This window comes from Punica granatum, chromosome 3 (genome assembly GCF_007655135.1).
Source record: "Punica granatum isolate Tunisia-2019 chromosome 3, ASM765513v2, whole genome shotgun sequence".
NCBI lineage: Eukaryota > Viridiplantae > Streptophyta > Magnoliopsida > Myrtales > Lythraceae > Punica > Punica granatum.
Window position 1 is genome coordinate 785,184 of NC_045129.1, and position 11,322 is coordinate 796,505.

General features: G+C 38.3%; 1 protein-coding gene across 4 annotated transcripts; it reads right to left on the reverse strand.

The window, feature by feature from the left end:
• LOC116200094 lies at window positions 1-8,908 on the reverse strand. 4 transcript variants are annotated; one of them, XM_031530786.1, is made up of 10 exons: window positions 7,597-8,907; window positions 7,351-7,482; window positions 7,073-7,254; window positions 6,784-6,994; window positions 6,461-6,698; window positions 6,228-6,378; window positions 5,823-6,117; window positions 4,093-4,152; window positions 357-1,403; window positions 1-209 (listed from the first exon to the last, which is right to left on the reverse strand). In XM_031530786.1, exons 1-10 carry the CDS (start codon window positions 8,714-8,716, stop codon window positions 181-183), a joined length of 3,465 nt encoding a protein of 1,154 aa, XP_031386646.1. In that variant the 5' UTR covers window positions 8,717-8,907; the 3' UTR covers window positions 1-180. The 4 variants fall into 4 exon arrangements, with proteins under 4 accessions (XP_031386646.1, XP_031386645.1, XP_031386648.1 ...); XM_031530785.1 differs by having other exon boundaries at window positions 357-1,406; XM_031530788.1 differs by lacking the exon at window positions 7,351-7,482 and having other exon boundaries at window positions 357-1,406; window positions 7,597-8,908.
• Window positions 8,909-11,322: the final 2,414 nt, after the last annotated feature.

Below are 11,322 nucleotides of genomic sequence, written 5' to 3' on the forward strand. Positions count from 1 at the left end.
TATATGAAAAAAAGAGTTAAATATTATTATTCCCACAGGCGTACAGTACAATATTAAATTTTCCCAAATGAATCTCTTAATGTTCAATCATATCATTACACATTACACGCAAAGTAAAGTTGAGCTCCACTTCCATATGAGATGAAGCCATAGCCAGGAGGATTGGTCAAAGCACCAACATCAACGGCCATAAGGCCAAGCTTTGGAGGCTGCATATCATCACAAACAAAAAGTAGAATAGAGCTTATCAGATTCGCATGGTTTAAAAAAAAAACGTAGCCACTTAACTAATTATAAACATAAGTACGACTGGAACTCATAAATACATAAAAATAAAATAAACTAAAAGAAATTACCTTGCGTCGAAATTGTCCAGTTATTATCGTAACTGAGCGCCCAGAAGAAATAACCACCAAGCCTGAGGGATTGTGCAAGCTTGATCTTAGCCGTAGTAGATGTTACATCATCGTATCCGATCCATGATTTGCCCAAATAAGAATAGGTCGAGACCGTGGTCTTGTCATAGACCACTTCGGCTCCATTTTGCTTATTGAATGCCACCACTTGATGATATAGCAAGACCCCTTCATCCCCAGGACCCAGCCCAACTGCTGCTGCGCCAATCCCGTTAATGTTTGGGTCCTTCAGCTCCCACGTCCGGCCGTATAGAGGAAGCCCCATGATGATCTTCTTGCGGGGCACACCAGCACGAATCCAAGAGCCAAGGCCGTAGCTCGAGCTTATGTTGCTGTTCGGATCGAAGAAGGCTGCCTGGGCCCCGGTAGCGGAGGTGTCCCATGACCCGTGATAGTCATAGCACATCGCATTGATCCAGTCCAGATTTTCCGAGATCTGGCGTGCAGGGTAGGCCCGATGGACCTCGTCAAGGAAAAAGTCCGCCGCGAAGTACACAGCGGCCGTGAGGAGGAGAGGAGGGCGTCTCGCTGCCCGGGCCTCATGGTTTACGGCGGCTCGCCACTCCTTCAGCAATAGCCCAAAGTCTTCCATCTGCCCAGGGTTTTGAGGGAACTCCCAGTCGAGGTCGAGCCCGTCAAACCCGAACTTTCTCGCGAGTGCTATCGACGAGTCAATGAAGGCCTTCCGGGTTGAGCTGGACGATGCCATCCGAGAGTACAAGTCTGGGCCATCGCCTCCCCCACCGATTGAGATTAGAGTTTTCACCCGCGGTCTTTTCAGGCTAAGGGACATGGTGAAGTTCGAGAGCAGAGCAGCAGTCGAACCCGAAACTTCGAACTTGTAAGTTTCATTGCTCGGGGAGAGGAAGGCGAAGTAGATGTGAGTGAAGAGGGAGGTTTCGATGGCCGAAGGAGGGAGGGTGTCAGCGAACCACGACGGCCAGTAAGCGCCTTTGACGGCCACTGGAGCAGCGTTGGTTCTCGCAGCTGCTGTGAAGGAGAAGATTGCCAGGAGGAGGCATAGGAAGCAGCTGAAATTAGTTGACATTTTGAAGAGAAGTTTTCAATGTCATAAACGTTCATCCAAATGGAAATGTTAAAGGCATGGGGTTTGCTGTCTTAGATTTATAGAAAATATATCTTATGGATACTATTCAAACCAGTGGGACCCTCCACTGTTGCATGCATATATTAAACATTTGAACCTAACCCACACATATAATACAAATGTGGGAAAATTTTATCCAAAAAAAAGAAGAAGAAGAAGTGGAAAAGTAAAAGATTTCAAAGGTAGAATTCCTGTTGGATGTAAAAATTTGATGTAAAAGACTTGGATTTGTTGCAGGAATATAGACCTATTTAAAATGATTCAAGCAAACAGCATAAATTGCTGACAATAAAATATCCATCGTACACATAATCGAAATTCTAATGTTGCGGGGCTTAATTTTCAGCCATTTTAAGCCTATCCTCTTGTAAGAAATTATTGAAATAAAGTGCAAAAAAAGTTTGATATTTTGGTACGAGAGAAATTTTTTCAGTAAGAAAATTTTTCGCACTTTATCCTTTCATCCAAAAGAAATCCTTTCAATATAAGAATTGTCTTGTGCGAAAAATTTTCACACTTTAATTCAAAAGTTTCATACAAGCGAAGTTCCTCAGTACGAAACAATATTTCTCTTGTCGAAAACTTTAAAATCATTTCGCTCTTACTTATTTAGGATTTCGTGTGAGAAAATCATTATGTACTAAAGGAAAGAGCAGTTGTGCGAAAAAAATTTCACGTAAGAAGAATAATGTTTTGTGCCAAGTAATTTCTTTTATATGAAATATTATTCTTTTTGTGCATAAAATTTTTATGCACAAATGTGGCTCAACCTTCGGCTGCTTAATTAAGTGTAGAATTTTCGAAACATAATGGATAATGGTTAATTGCACCATATAGCCTAACGTTGATAATTATTCTTAGATCTATCACAATCTTGATTTTTTTTTTCCTGAAATATCCCAACGTTGACATTTTGATCTATCGTCTATCCCATTTTTTGCCTTTTTGGGATAGACGATAGATCAAAATGTCAACGTTGAAATATCTTAGAAAAAAATTAAAGTTGTGATCGATTTAAAAATAATTATCAACATTAATTATATTGTGTAATATTTCCAATGAATAATGATTTGGAGTTTAAAGTGCACGCGAGATGTGACTGAAAATACAGTATTCAAGCTGTTTTTCCCTTCAAATTTCCTCCCTTTGATATCTTCAACTCTGGATATGCCAAGATTTGTGGATCACGTACACTTTGACCACATGAATTACATATATAATGCTTGGTCAATACTTTGTTCGTTGGAATCCATTGTATTCTTGTTTTTTGGCCTTTGGGTTAATTGATATAAAAAGAAGTATTAAAATCAGCTAAAAATCCTTATTTAGAATGTAGTACAGTGACACACGTCTTCACACGATAATTAAAAATTTCACATATTCCATATTTATTGTGAGATCACCCATATTTTTTATTGATTAATAAAATTTATATTTTATTTTATTATATTAAACGTAAACTTCCTTTCTAAATAAATAAAAAAAAATTCATTCTGCCAATAACAGGAAAAGGTGCCATCATTTTTCTGCTAATAATTAGTTATTCTAGAAGGCTGCCATGCTTGACTCATATCCTCTGAAAAAGACCATTCTTCGGCAACTATTGTATCCAACTGGAGCAACTATTGTATCCAACTGGAAGGAGAATGAGTCCCTCTTTGATTTCAGAATTAAAGTAATTTTAATTTTGATTGTAAAAAATGATAAATAATTGTATAGTGTGTTGAGTTAAAGTTAAAGTTAAAATTTTTGACTTAAAAAATATGTATTTTTATTCTGTAGTGTATTAAATTAAAATTAAAGTTAAAATTCTGTCATCCACGCATTGTATTGGTTCTGTTCTCTTGTGGATTTTAAGGGAGCCCAACTGACCACCAAGCAAGGAGATGGTTTATAGTTGACTCAGCACTTGTTTATTTAGGCTAAGTCGCACTGTTCTATCGGCATGTGTTATATGGACGGTGCAGATTGTATTTATTTACCAATGGGCGTTCAATGGATCTTCAAGTCATGTATGTGTAGGCAGTAAGATGAGATTATAAAAGGTTGGGGAACAACCAGCATAGTTCTTTCATTTCTTAGAAAAAGAAGAAAAGAAAGAAAAGCTAAGAAGCGTAGTATATTGAGACGATCATGGAATGAAACAGCCGACCTTAATTTCTTGAATAATTTCTGATTTTTTATAAGCTTTTGACTGATTCTGAAAGTATTTATTAGTGAGTAATTTCGAGTGAATATATGATTTGAATCTGAAGGATGGATTTTTGGCACCTTGTCTTTGTCTGCAATCCTAGTCTTTCATGCGGAGCAGTTGAGGACAGTGAAGGACAAACAAAAGCTAACACTACTAAAAATGCAGGGATTACCAAGGGGCGCAATCCCTCCGTAATTCCCTCGATAATCCCTGTATTTTTAATAATGTAAGGGCAATTACTGGTAATTTAGTATTTTTATCCTTTTGTCTTTGTGTATTCTCTGTGTTTATATATATATATATATATATATATATACACACACTATGCATGTTCTATATCTGAAAGAAGGGAAAAGAAAGGATAAAAAAGTGACCTTGATTTGAATAATTCATAGACCAGCATTCGGTGAGAGCTCCTTCCCCTTCCGCTTCTTCTGTTAATTGTCAGGAGTGAATATAAATATAATATGACCTTTCCGGTAGAAACACACTGAAATAACTATATATATATATATATATATATATATATTCTTTTGCTGAATGAATAGCTATATATATATTGCTTGTCACCATGAAACGCATCAACATGAAAGACTGATACAATCACCTGAGCCTCCTGCTCGGCATTGTATCCAAATACGTGAGAATATGATGAATCAGGTAGGGAGTTGGCATGATTCCGAGACATATAAAGCGCATGGTATGGGATAGTAGAGGAAACGGAGTGAATGATGCCTTTTCTCGATCAACTATATTGAGCGGCCGCCCAAGAGAAATGGTGGCCTAAGCGAAAAATTAATATGAGGCCTTTAAAGACTTATTCTTTTCAGTATAAAGAGTTAATAAAATTAACATAGAATTTTTTATTTTAATTGACATGTAAATCAATAACAAAATTTTTTATAATAAATTTCTCCTAATATTTTATTGAATCATTTTCAACAATTTTTTTTTTCTTTCTTGCATCAAGAGAATAGTAAAAAATATTAGAAAAATCACTAAAAAATGAAAGTCAAATGGAGAAATGAAGAGACAATTTGACAAGTTACTTGATAAAAAAAATGGACGGATATAAGAGCAAAATTAGTAATTGAACGTTACAGAGAATGAACAAATTCAGATAAAACAAAGAGAATAAGAAATCCCACTAATAAATAATCTTAAAATTCTTCCAATTTAAAAATTACACTCACAATGATATGAATTGTCATTTACACAATATTAAAGAGCTATTAAATATCCGTGAGTATTAGGAGAATTAATATCCACAATATTTAAGAGAATTTAGCATTTTTGTTGAATTTATGGATAGTTGATGGATAAAAGAATAGGAATTTTGGAAAGAGTGAGCAATAAGTTGATGGTTTACAGTCAAAAAACTAAATTTATGAAATTAACTATTTTAAATATGGACGACTATATGAAATTAATTATGTTAGAGTAGGCTAATTAAAGCATATAAGGAAAATGAGATCTATTAGAAATTAGTTTGGCAAGTAAATTTTTTATAGATAGGCAATTTAATGTTAGAGACCCTAATCTATCGTGGAAACAAGTAAATCTATCATCATCAATTAAACAAGGCAAATTATTATTATTTTTTTCGGTAAGCAAGGCAAATTAATTTTAGGGACCTTAATCTATGATGGATATATTGCTTAAAATTGGGGGCCTAAAGCAATTGCTTTATTTACCAAGCCATAGGGCCAACCCTGACTATATATATATATATATATATATATATATGAATATCTTTCATTAAATCTTGCGTTTCCATGTAAGGATCTTATCTCTTTATTTTGAGGAAATCTTTTCATACAGCCTTAGATATTAGATCAAGAGCTGTTTGATGATCACTCCATTAGATTGGTTTTCACTTTTAAAATTAGAGATGATCTTTTGAAACCTGAGTACATCTCTCGCTTCTTGCACGATCTGTTTCTCGTAATTAGCTGCTTTGGATTAAGTAATTACCCTCTTTGAAAACCAGTTAAGAGGTCTCATAGTAACACAAAAAATTGCCGACAGAACTGAAAACCAAGCTAGTATGCGAGGGAGCAGAGCACTTGCCATTCTCTATAATCATACATGTATATTCACTCACCAGATTGTCTTACAAAAGGGTCTGCAACTTCATCACGGTTTGAAGGAGTAATGCTCTCAGAAAATTCATCTTTTTTGGCAGAAAATGCAGGTCTTCTAGGAAGAGGAATCGTCGAAGAGGCTTCACTCTTGAGCATTGAGCAAACTTCTACCATTGATGGCCTGTCCACAGGGTTTGTTTGCACACAAAGTAACCCCACTTGCAAGCATCTCGTGGTCTTAAAGAGAGAGTCCGAGTCATCAAGAATTGGATCGATGAACTCGAATTCCTTGCCTTCTTTCCACAGCTCATATGCCTGAAAACAGTAAATTAATTTCACTATTATGATGGTCATAACGACTGAGCATAGAAAAAGCAGGATCCTGAAATTTAGTAGTAGTCTTCCTTAGCAGACGGAAGTCTTACGTATTCTGAAAGATTCCAATCTTCATTCGGACCATTATCATTACTAATCCTCTTGCTGCTGATAATCTGCAGGAGCACGACCCCAAAGCTATAAACGTCATACTTCATCGAATAGAGACCATGTTGTACATACTCCGGAGGAACAAAGCCACTGCACGAAATATCCCACATAAATCTTCTCTACGCGATGAACGAAGTTCATATACTCGATGGTGTTTTCTGTTTTAACTCACTATGTCCCAACGATACGACCTGTGTTTGCTTCAACCTTGCCTTTCCTGAAGAGCTTGGCCATCCCAAAGTCTGATATTTTCGGGTTCATTTCAGCATCTAGCAAGATGTTGCCGCCCTTTAGATCTCGATGGATCACAGTGAAGTTCGAGTACTCTTGCAGATACAGAAGCCCCTGACAAACTCCTTCAATGATTTTAACCCTTTTCCCCCAATCAAAAACTCGCCTTCTAATCGGATCTGCAAATTGTTAAGCCTTCAATATTTTTATTAACAATTTACTTCAATAAATTTGCAACCAATACTTGGAGGATGAATGTTGTACCGAAGAGGTAATAGTCCAAGTTCTTGTTAGGCAAGTACTCGTAGATCAACATCTTCTCTTGTCTGTCCGTGCAGAATCCCAAGAGCCGGACTAAGTTCACATGTTGCAGTCTTGCTGTCAGGGTTACTTCATTCTTGAACTCCTCAACGCCTTGTATAGACGATTCAGAGAGCCTCTTTACGGCCATTACTTGTCCGTTTGGCAATTCTCCCTAGCAATATAAACGCCCACAAATTAGTCCATGAAGAGAGTGATCCCGGAGATGAACAGACTAACAAATATATATGACCTTGAAGACGGGGCCATAACCGCCCTCTCCAAGCTTATTTGCATCAGAGAAGTTGTCTGTGGCTGCTCTGATGATTCCAAAGCTAAACCTTAGCAGGTTAGGAGTATCCTCCTCAAAGTTTTGTGCAGTTGACGCGTTAACTTCTGAACTCGACTGACTCATTCTCCTGAGGAGAAAGACGCCTGTAAACAAGAGAGAGAACATGAATTCAAATAAAAATATTCAGTCTATTCGTTTCTTTTCGCGTTAAGTACTGGCATCTAAACTGTATTAGTTACCCTGAGGCCGAAGTCCTCTGCTTCTGAAGTAACAGACAACCAAAGCGAGGAGGATCGCGATCAAGACAATTGGGAGCAGAACAATTAGGCACAATCTCTGTGTTTTCCTATGGTGACATGCATCCTCTTGAGCTGCCAAATTTAGTTTCTTCAATTAATGCTAACACTTTCAACTAGGTTCGGGGGGGACCTAAAAGCAGAACGTCAAGTGCAAAATTTCGTTTCCCAAGCAGAGAAATCACCTACCGGCATGGGACAGAACCCAGTTATCATCGTTAATGACCTGGAACACGTTGAATCCTGTCAGCCCCTTCTCCCTTGCATAAGCAACCTTAGCTTTGATCGCCTCAACATCATCAAAACCGATCCAGATCAACCCGATCGAGCAATAGTTTGTAACATAGTTGGCATCATACACCACAGAAGCCTTATAGCTGCGAACGTACCATTTGATGTACTTATAGCTCATTGAGCCATCCCGCGTGACCGCAAGGCCTGAGGCCGGTGCACCAATCCTGTCATTTCCAGGACCCACAAGGGTCCACGCGTAGCCATGGAAGGGCAGCCCGAGCACCAGCTTGTTGACCGGAAACTCTCTCCGAATCCATTCTTTAATTCCAAAGTCAGTGTTGAGATCGCTTCTCGGGTCGTATAAAGCAGCAGGAGCTCCAGCGACTCCTTCCTTCATAGGAAGGTGATAGTCATAAGTTACCAAATGTACCCAATCGAAATTCTTCCGCAACTTCTCGACCGGGTAGTTGACGGAATTACAGGTCGGGGAGTAGTGCACACCCATCGTGAGGATCAGTTTCGGCTCGTTCGGGTCCCTCGGCTCAGACTCCACAGCAGCCCTCCACTCATCGAACAGGGAGGCCATGTGGATCATGTCCGAGGCTGTCTGGGGCCAAACCCAGAACAAGTCCAGACCTTTAAACCCGTAGAGCCGAGCAGTCCTGATGGAGGACTCAATGAAGGACTTTCGCCGGGAAGGGTCAGAGACCATTGAGGACAGGGGGGAGGAGCTCAGCTCCAGGCCAAGCATGGAGCGATTAGTCGCAGACAGGCCATTCCATATCGACAGTAGGGTAACCAATGAGGGGTTCTTGAGCTTGGTGATGTTGGTGAAGGTGGAGAAGTATTGGAGGGCAGAGGGTGGGATCGAGAGCTCGAAAGTCGAAGTATTTACGGCGGCGAAGGCACAAATAAGGTGGGTGAAGAGGGCAGAGTTTATGTCTGGGATCGGAGACTCGCTGCCGGCATACCAGTAGCCTGCTTTGATCCATGGCCTCTGTTCTTCTGCTAAACAACCGGTGAAGGCGATGATGACGAAGCAGAAGAAGAAATAGATGGCTGTTCTGCGGTTCATTCGACTGCAGAAAACGACACCCTCAACCTTCTTCAGTTACTTCGTTCAGGCGTTCATTGATGGTCTCTGAGGATCTGAAGAGAAAAGTATGGCTGACTGCTCATATGGCGGACTGACCTTTCACCCGACTGTTGCCTTGTGCTCTGGTCTTGCTGAAATTCGACAAACATGCAGACGCGAACACTTTTAGCCGCCGCTGACATCTGACACCTGGGGCGGTGGCTAAATATTTGGCAATTATTATTGGGGCCGTAACAAACTCTTGGTGCGGCACGATTGGGCCGTCGAGCCCACCTTACTCTTGGCGCGGCACGATTAGGCCCTCGACCCCACCTTGTTATGGGCCTGCTTTTTTTAATTGATGCCCGATGGGCTCTTTTTTTTTTTTTTCAAAAGTAATTAGTGGGGACAACAAGAATAAATTTTTTTAAAAAAAATTCATCATTTAATATTATCCACAAGGTGAGACTAGGAAAATGCTTAAGATTGGTGGACACTATTAGTCAATCGTAAGCCTTCGAATCGGAAAGAAGAGGTTCTTGACCAAATTCGTAGTTTCCGACATGTGACGGGGAATATTCTTCTTGATGACAATATTCCCTATCTTTTTTTTAAAAAAATACATTTGGAATTCTTTCCCTTGAATAAGGACGCAAATTAATGAGCATGTGATCCATATTAGGTCCGACGGTAGAATTTCGTTGTAACAAAAAATGTGTGTCAAAGAAGGATTACCCGGTTTAGAAAACGGAGCGTATCGCTTACATTTTGAAAATAAAATTTTGGAAAAATTTTGCAAGTTGAAAATTTCCGTATTATAATTTACCAAAAAAAAAATCTGTGTTATATGAATAACCTTTCATAAGATAAGAGAAGGCATTGAAAATAAGAAGAGATGAGATGTCCCAACTAAACTCAGTTGATTGCATTAGTATAAAGTATTGCTATGTTAGTTGTTGGGCCTCACGTGGGAGAAATAGAATGGGCTAGAAGATGGCCTGGGCTTACAGCACTTTGCCAACGCACTCTTCAACACTTCGCATACATGACATATCTATATAAAATATTAAAGCCGGGACAATTTACCTTGCAACACCACATGGGATGGAGGAGGGTTTTACTTGCATGACCCTTCATGTGACTGCTAATAATAATTTTACAAGTAGCACAATATCGTGATACATGCATTCATGAAATATGTAAAGACCGTGATATAATGAATTTTTTAAAGCAAAAATAGGTCCTCGATGTGGGCCGACTCCTTCCAGGCAGGACGGTTGCTGAAAAGATAAATTTAACAGTAAAGACTAATTTGTTGTTGAGTTATACTGCTTTTTCCTTTTGAATTCCGTTGATTTACTATTGTCTCTCTATTTTAGTGGAGGAGATATACCAATTGTAAACACTGGATTGGAGAGTCAAGTGCACCAGAAAAAAAGTTTAACAAGGAACTTCTCCATGTTGGGACAGTAACCACATCATACTGTTAGCAAACATATATATGTGTTGCTTACAAGTGTTTTGCTATTCACAATATTAATGGGTTATAGTTTATATTTGTGTTTTTAATAAATAAGAAAATTGTTCGATCCAATGACTCTAGCTCGCACAAGTGCGTAGACCCGTTGTCTAGTATATATGATCCTTGGGGATGGGTTATGGATATATCGAAAGAAACTACATTCATTCATTCCCCATCAAACAATAATAATTCCCTGCAAAAGAAAAGGGAAACATTGATAAATTGGGCATAAATGGAAAAGAGAATTAATTCAAGAATAAATGCCATTAATTACAAATGTATAAATGTTGTAGAAATGGCATGTTTTGTTTTTCTTGTTTTGGGCTTCTTTTTGTCTGATGATTGAATGCATCCTCCTGTTCCTCTCCTTGGCTGTTTCTCATATATATGGCCTTTTCTTTTGAAAAAACAAAAAAAATAAAGAAGAACTATTGGACCAAATAATTACGGTGGTGCCTGATATAATTAATCCTTTGTAAATGCAACATTCGAACTAATTAAATAATTACATGTGAAATACATAGGTGCATCTCACATTGCACTGCTATATATAAAAAAATGTATATATATGTGTTTATGTGTACTAGTGTAAGCGAAGCTCTATAATGAGAGTATGGTTTGGGGGTGGGGGTTGCATTCAAGTGCAAGATGATTTGTTCCCTGATCTTCTTCTTTCCTTCCCCTTTTCATTTGCTTTCTCTATTTTACTTTTTATCAATGATTAATTTATAAATTTAAAAAAGATTTCACTTATGGCAGGCTGTGTTTTATATGGAGCATCCACTATGTATGAAATCTTTATCATCCATAAACGTATAGCTTTATTCATCGTGAGTTATTGCAACACGTAGCTAGCTAGCATATATCATTAATTTTGACGCTGAATGCTCTTTTTTTTTTTTTTTTTTACAACATAGATCATCTTAAGTTACATAGAACAAGGACTTGAAACCGGTCGATCCAAAAGTTGACCGGCAATATCTCATACAGACTCTCTTTTGCAGTTCTCGTGAGTTGGAGATTCACAATTGTTAAATCGTGCATTTTCTCCACAAAGAAAAGATCACTGCAATTAATTAATATA

What these genes read in the sequence shown, in the direction of transcription:
- LOC116200094 (XM_031530785.1), bottom strand. Translation starts at nt 8,716, where the DNA reads ATGAACCGCAGAACAGCCATCTATTTCTTCTTCTGCTTCGTCATCATC. An exon ending in CTTGGACTATTACCTCTTCG is followed by an intron (nt 6,699 to 6,783) that starts GTACAACATTCA and finishes AACAATTTGCAG; the next exon opens with ATCCGATTAGAAGGCGAGTT. An exon ending in TATGAATTATTCAAATCAAG is followed by an intron (nt 1,407 to 4,092) that starts GTCACTTTTTTA and finishes TCTCCTTCACAG; the next exon opens with CAGCTGCGAGAACCAACGCT.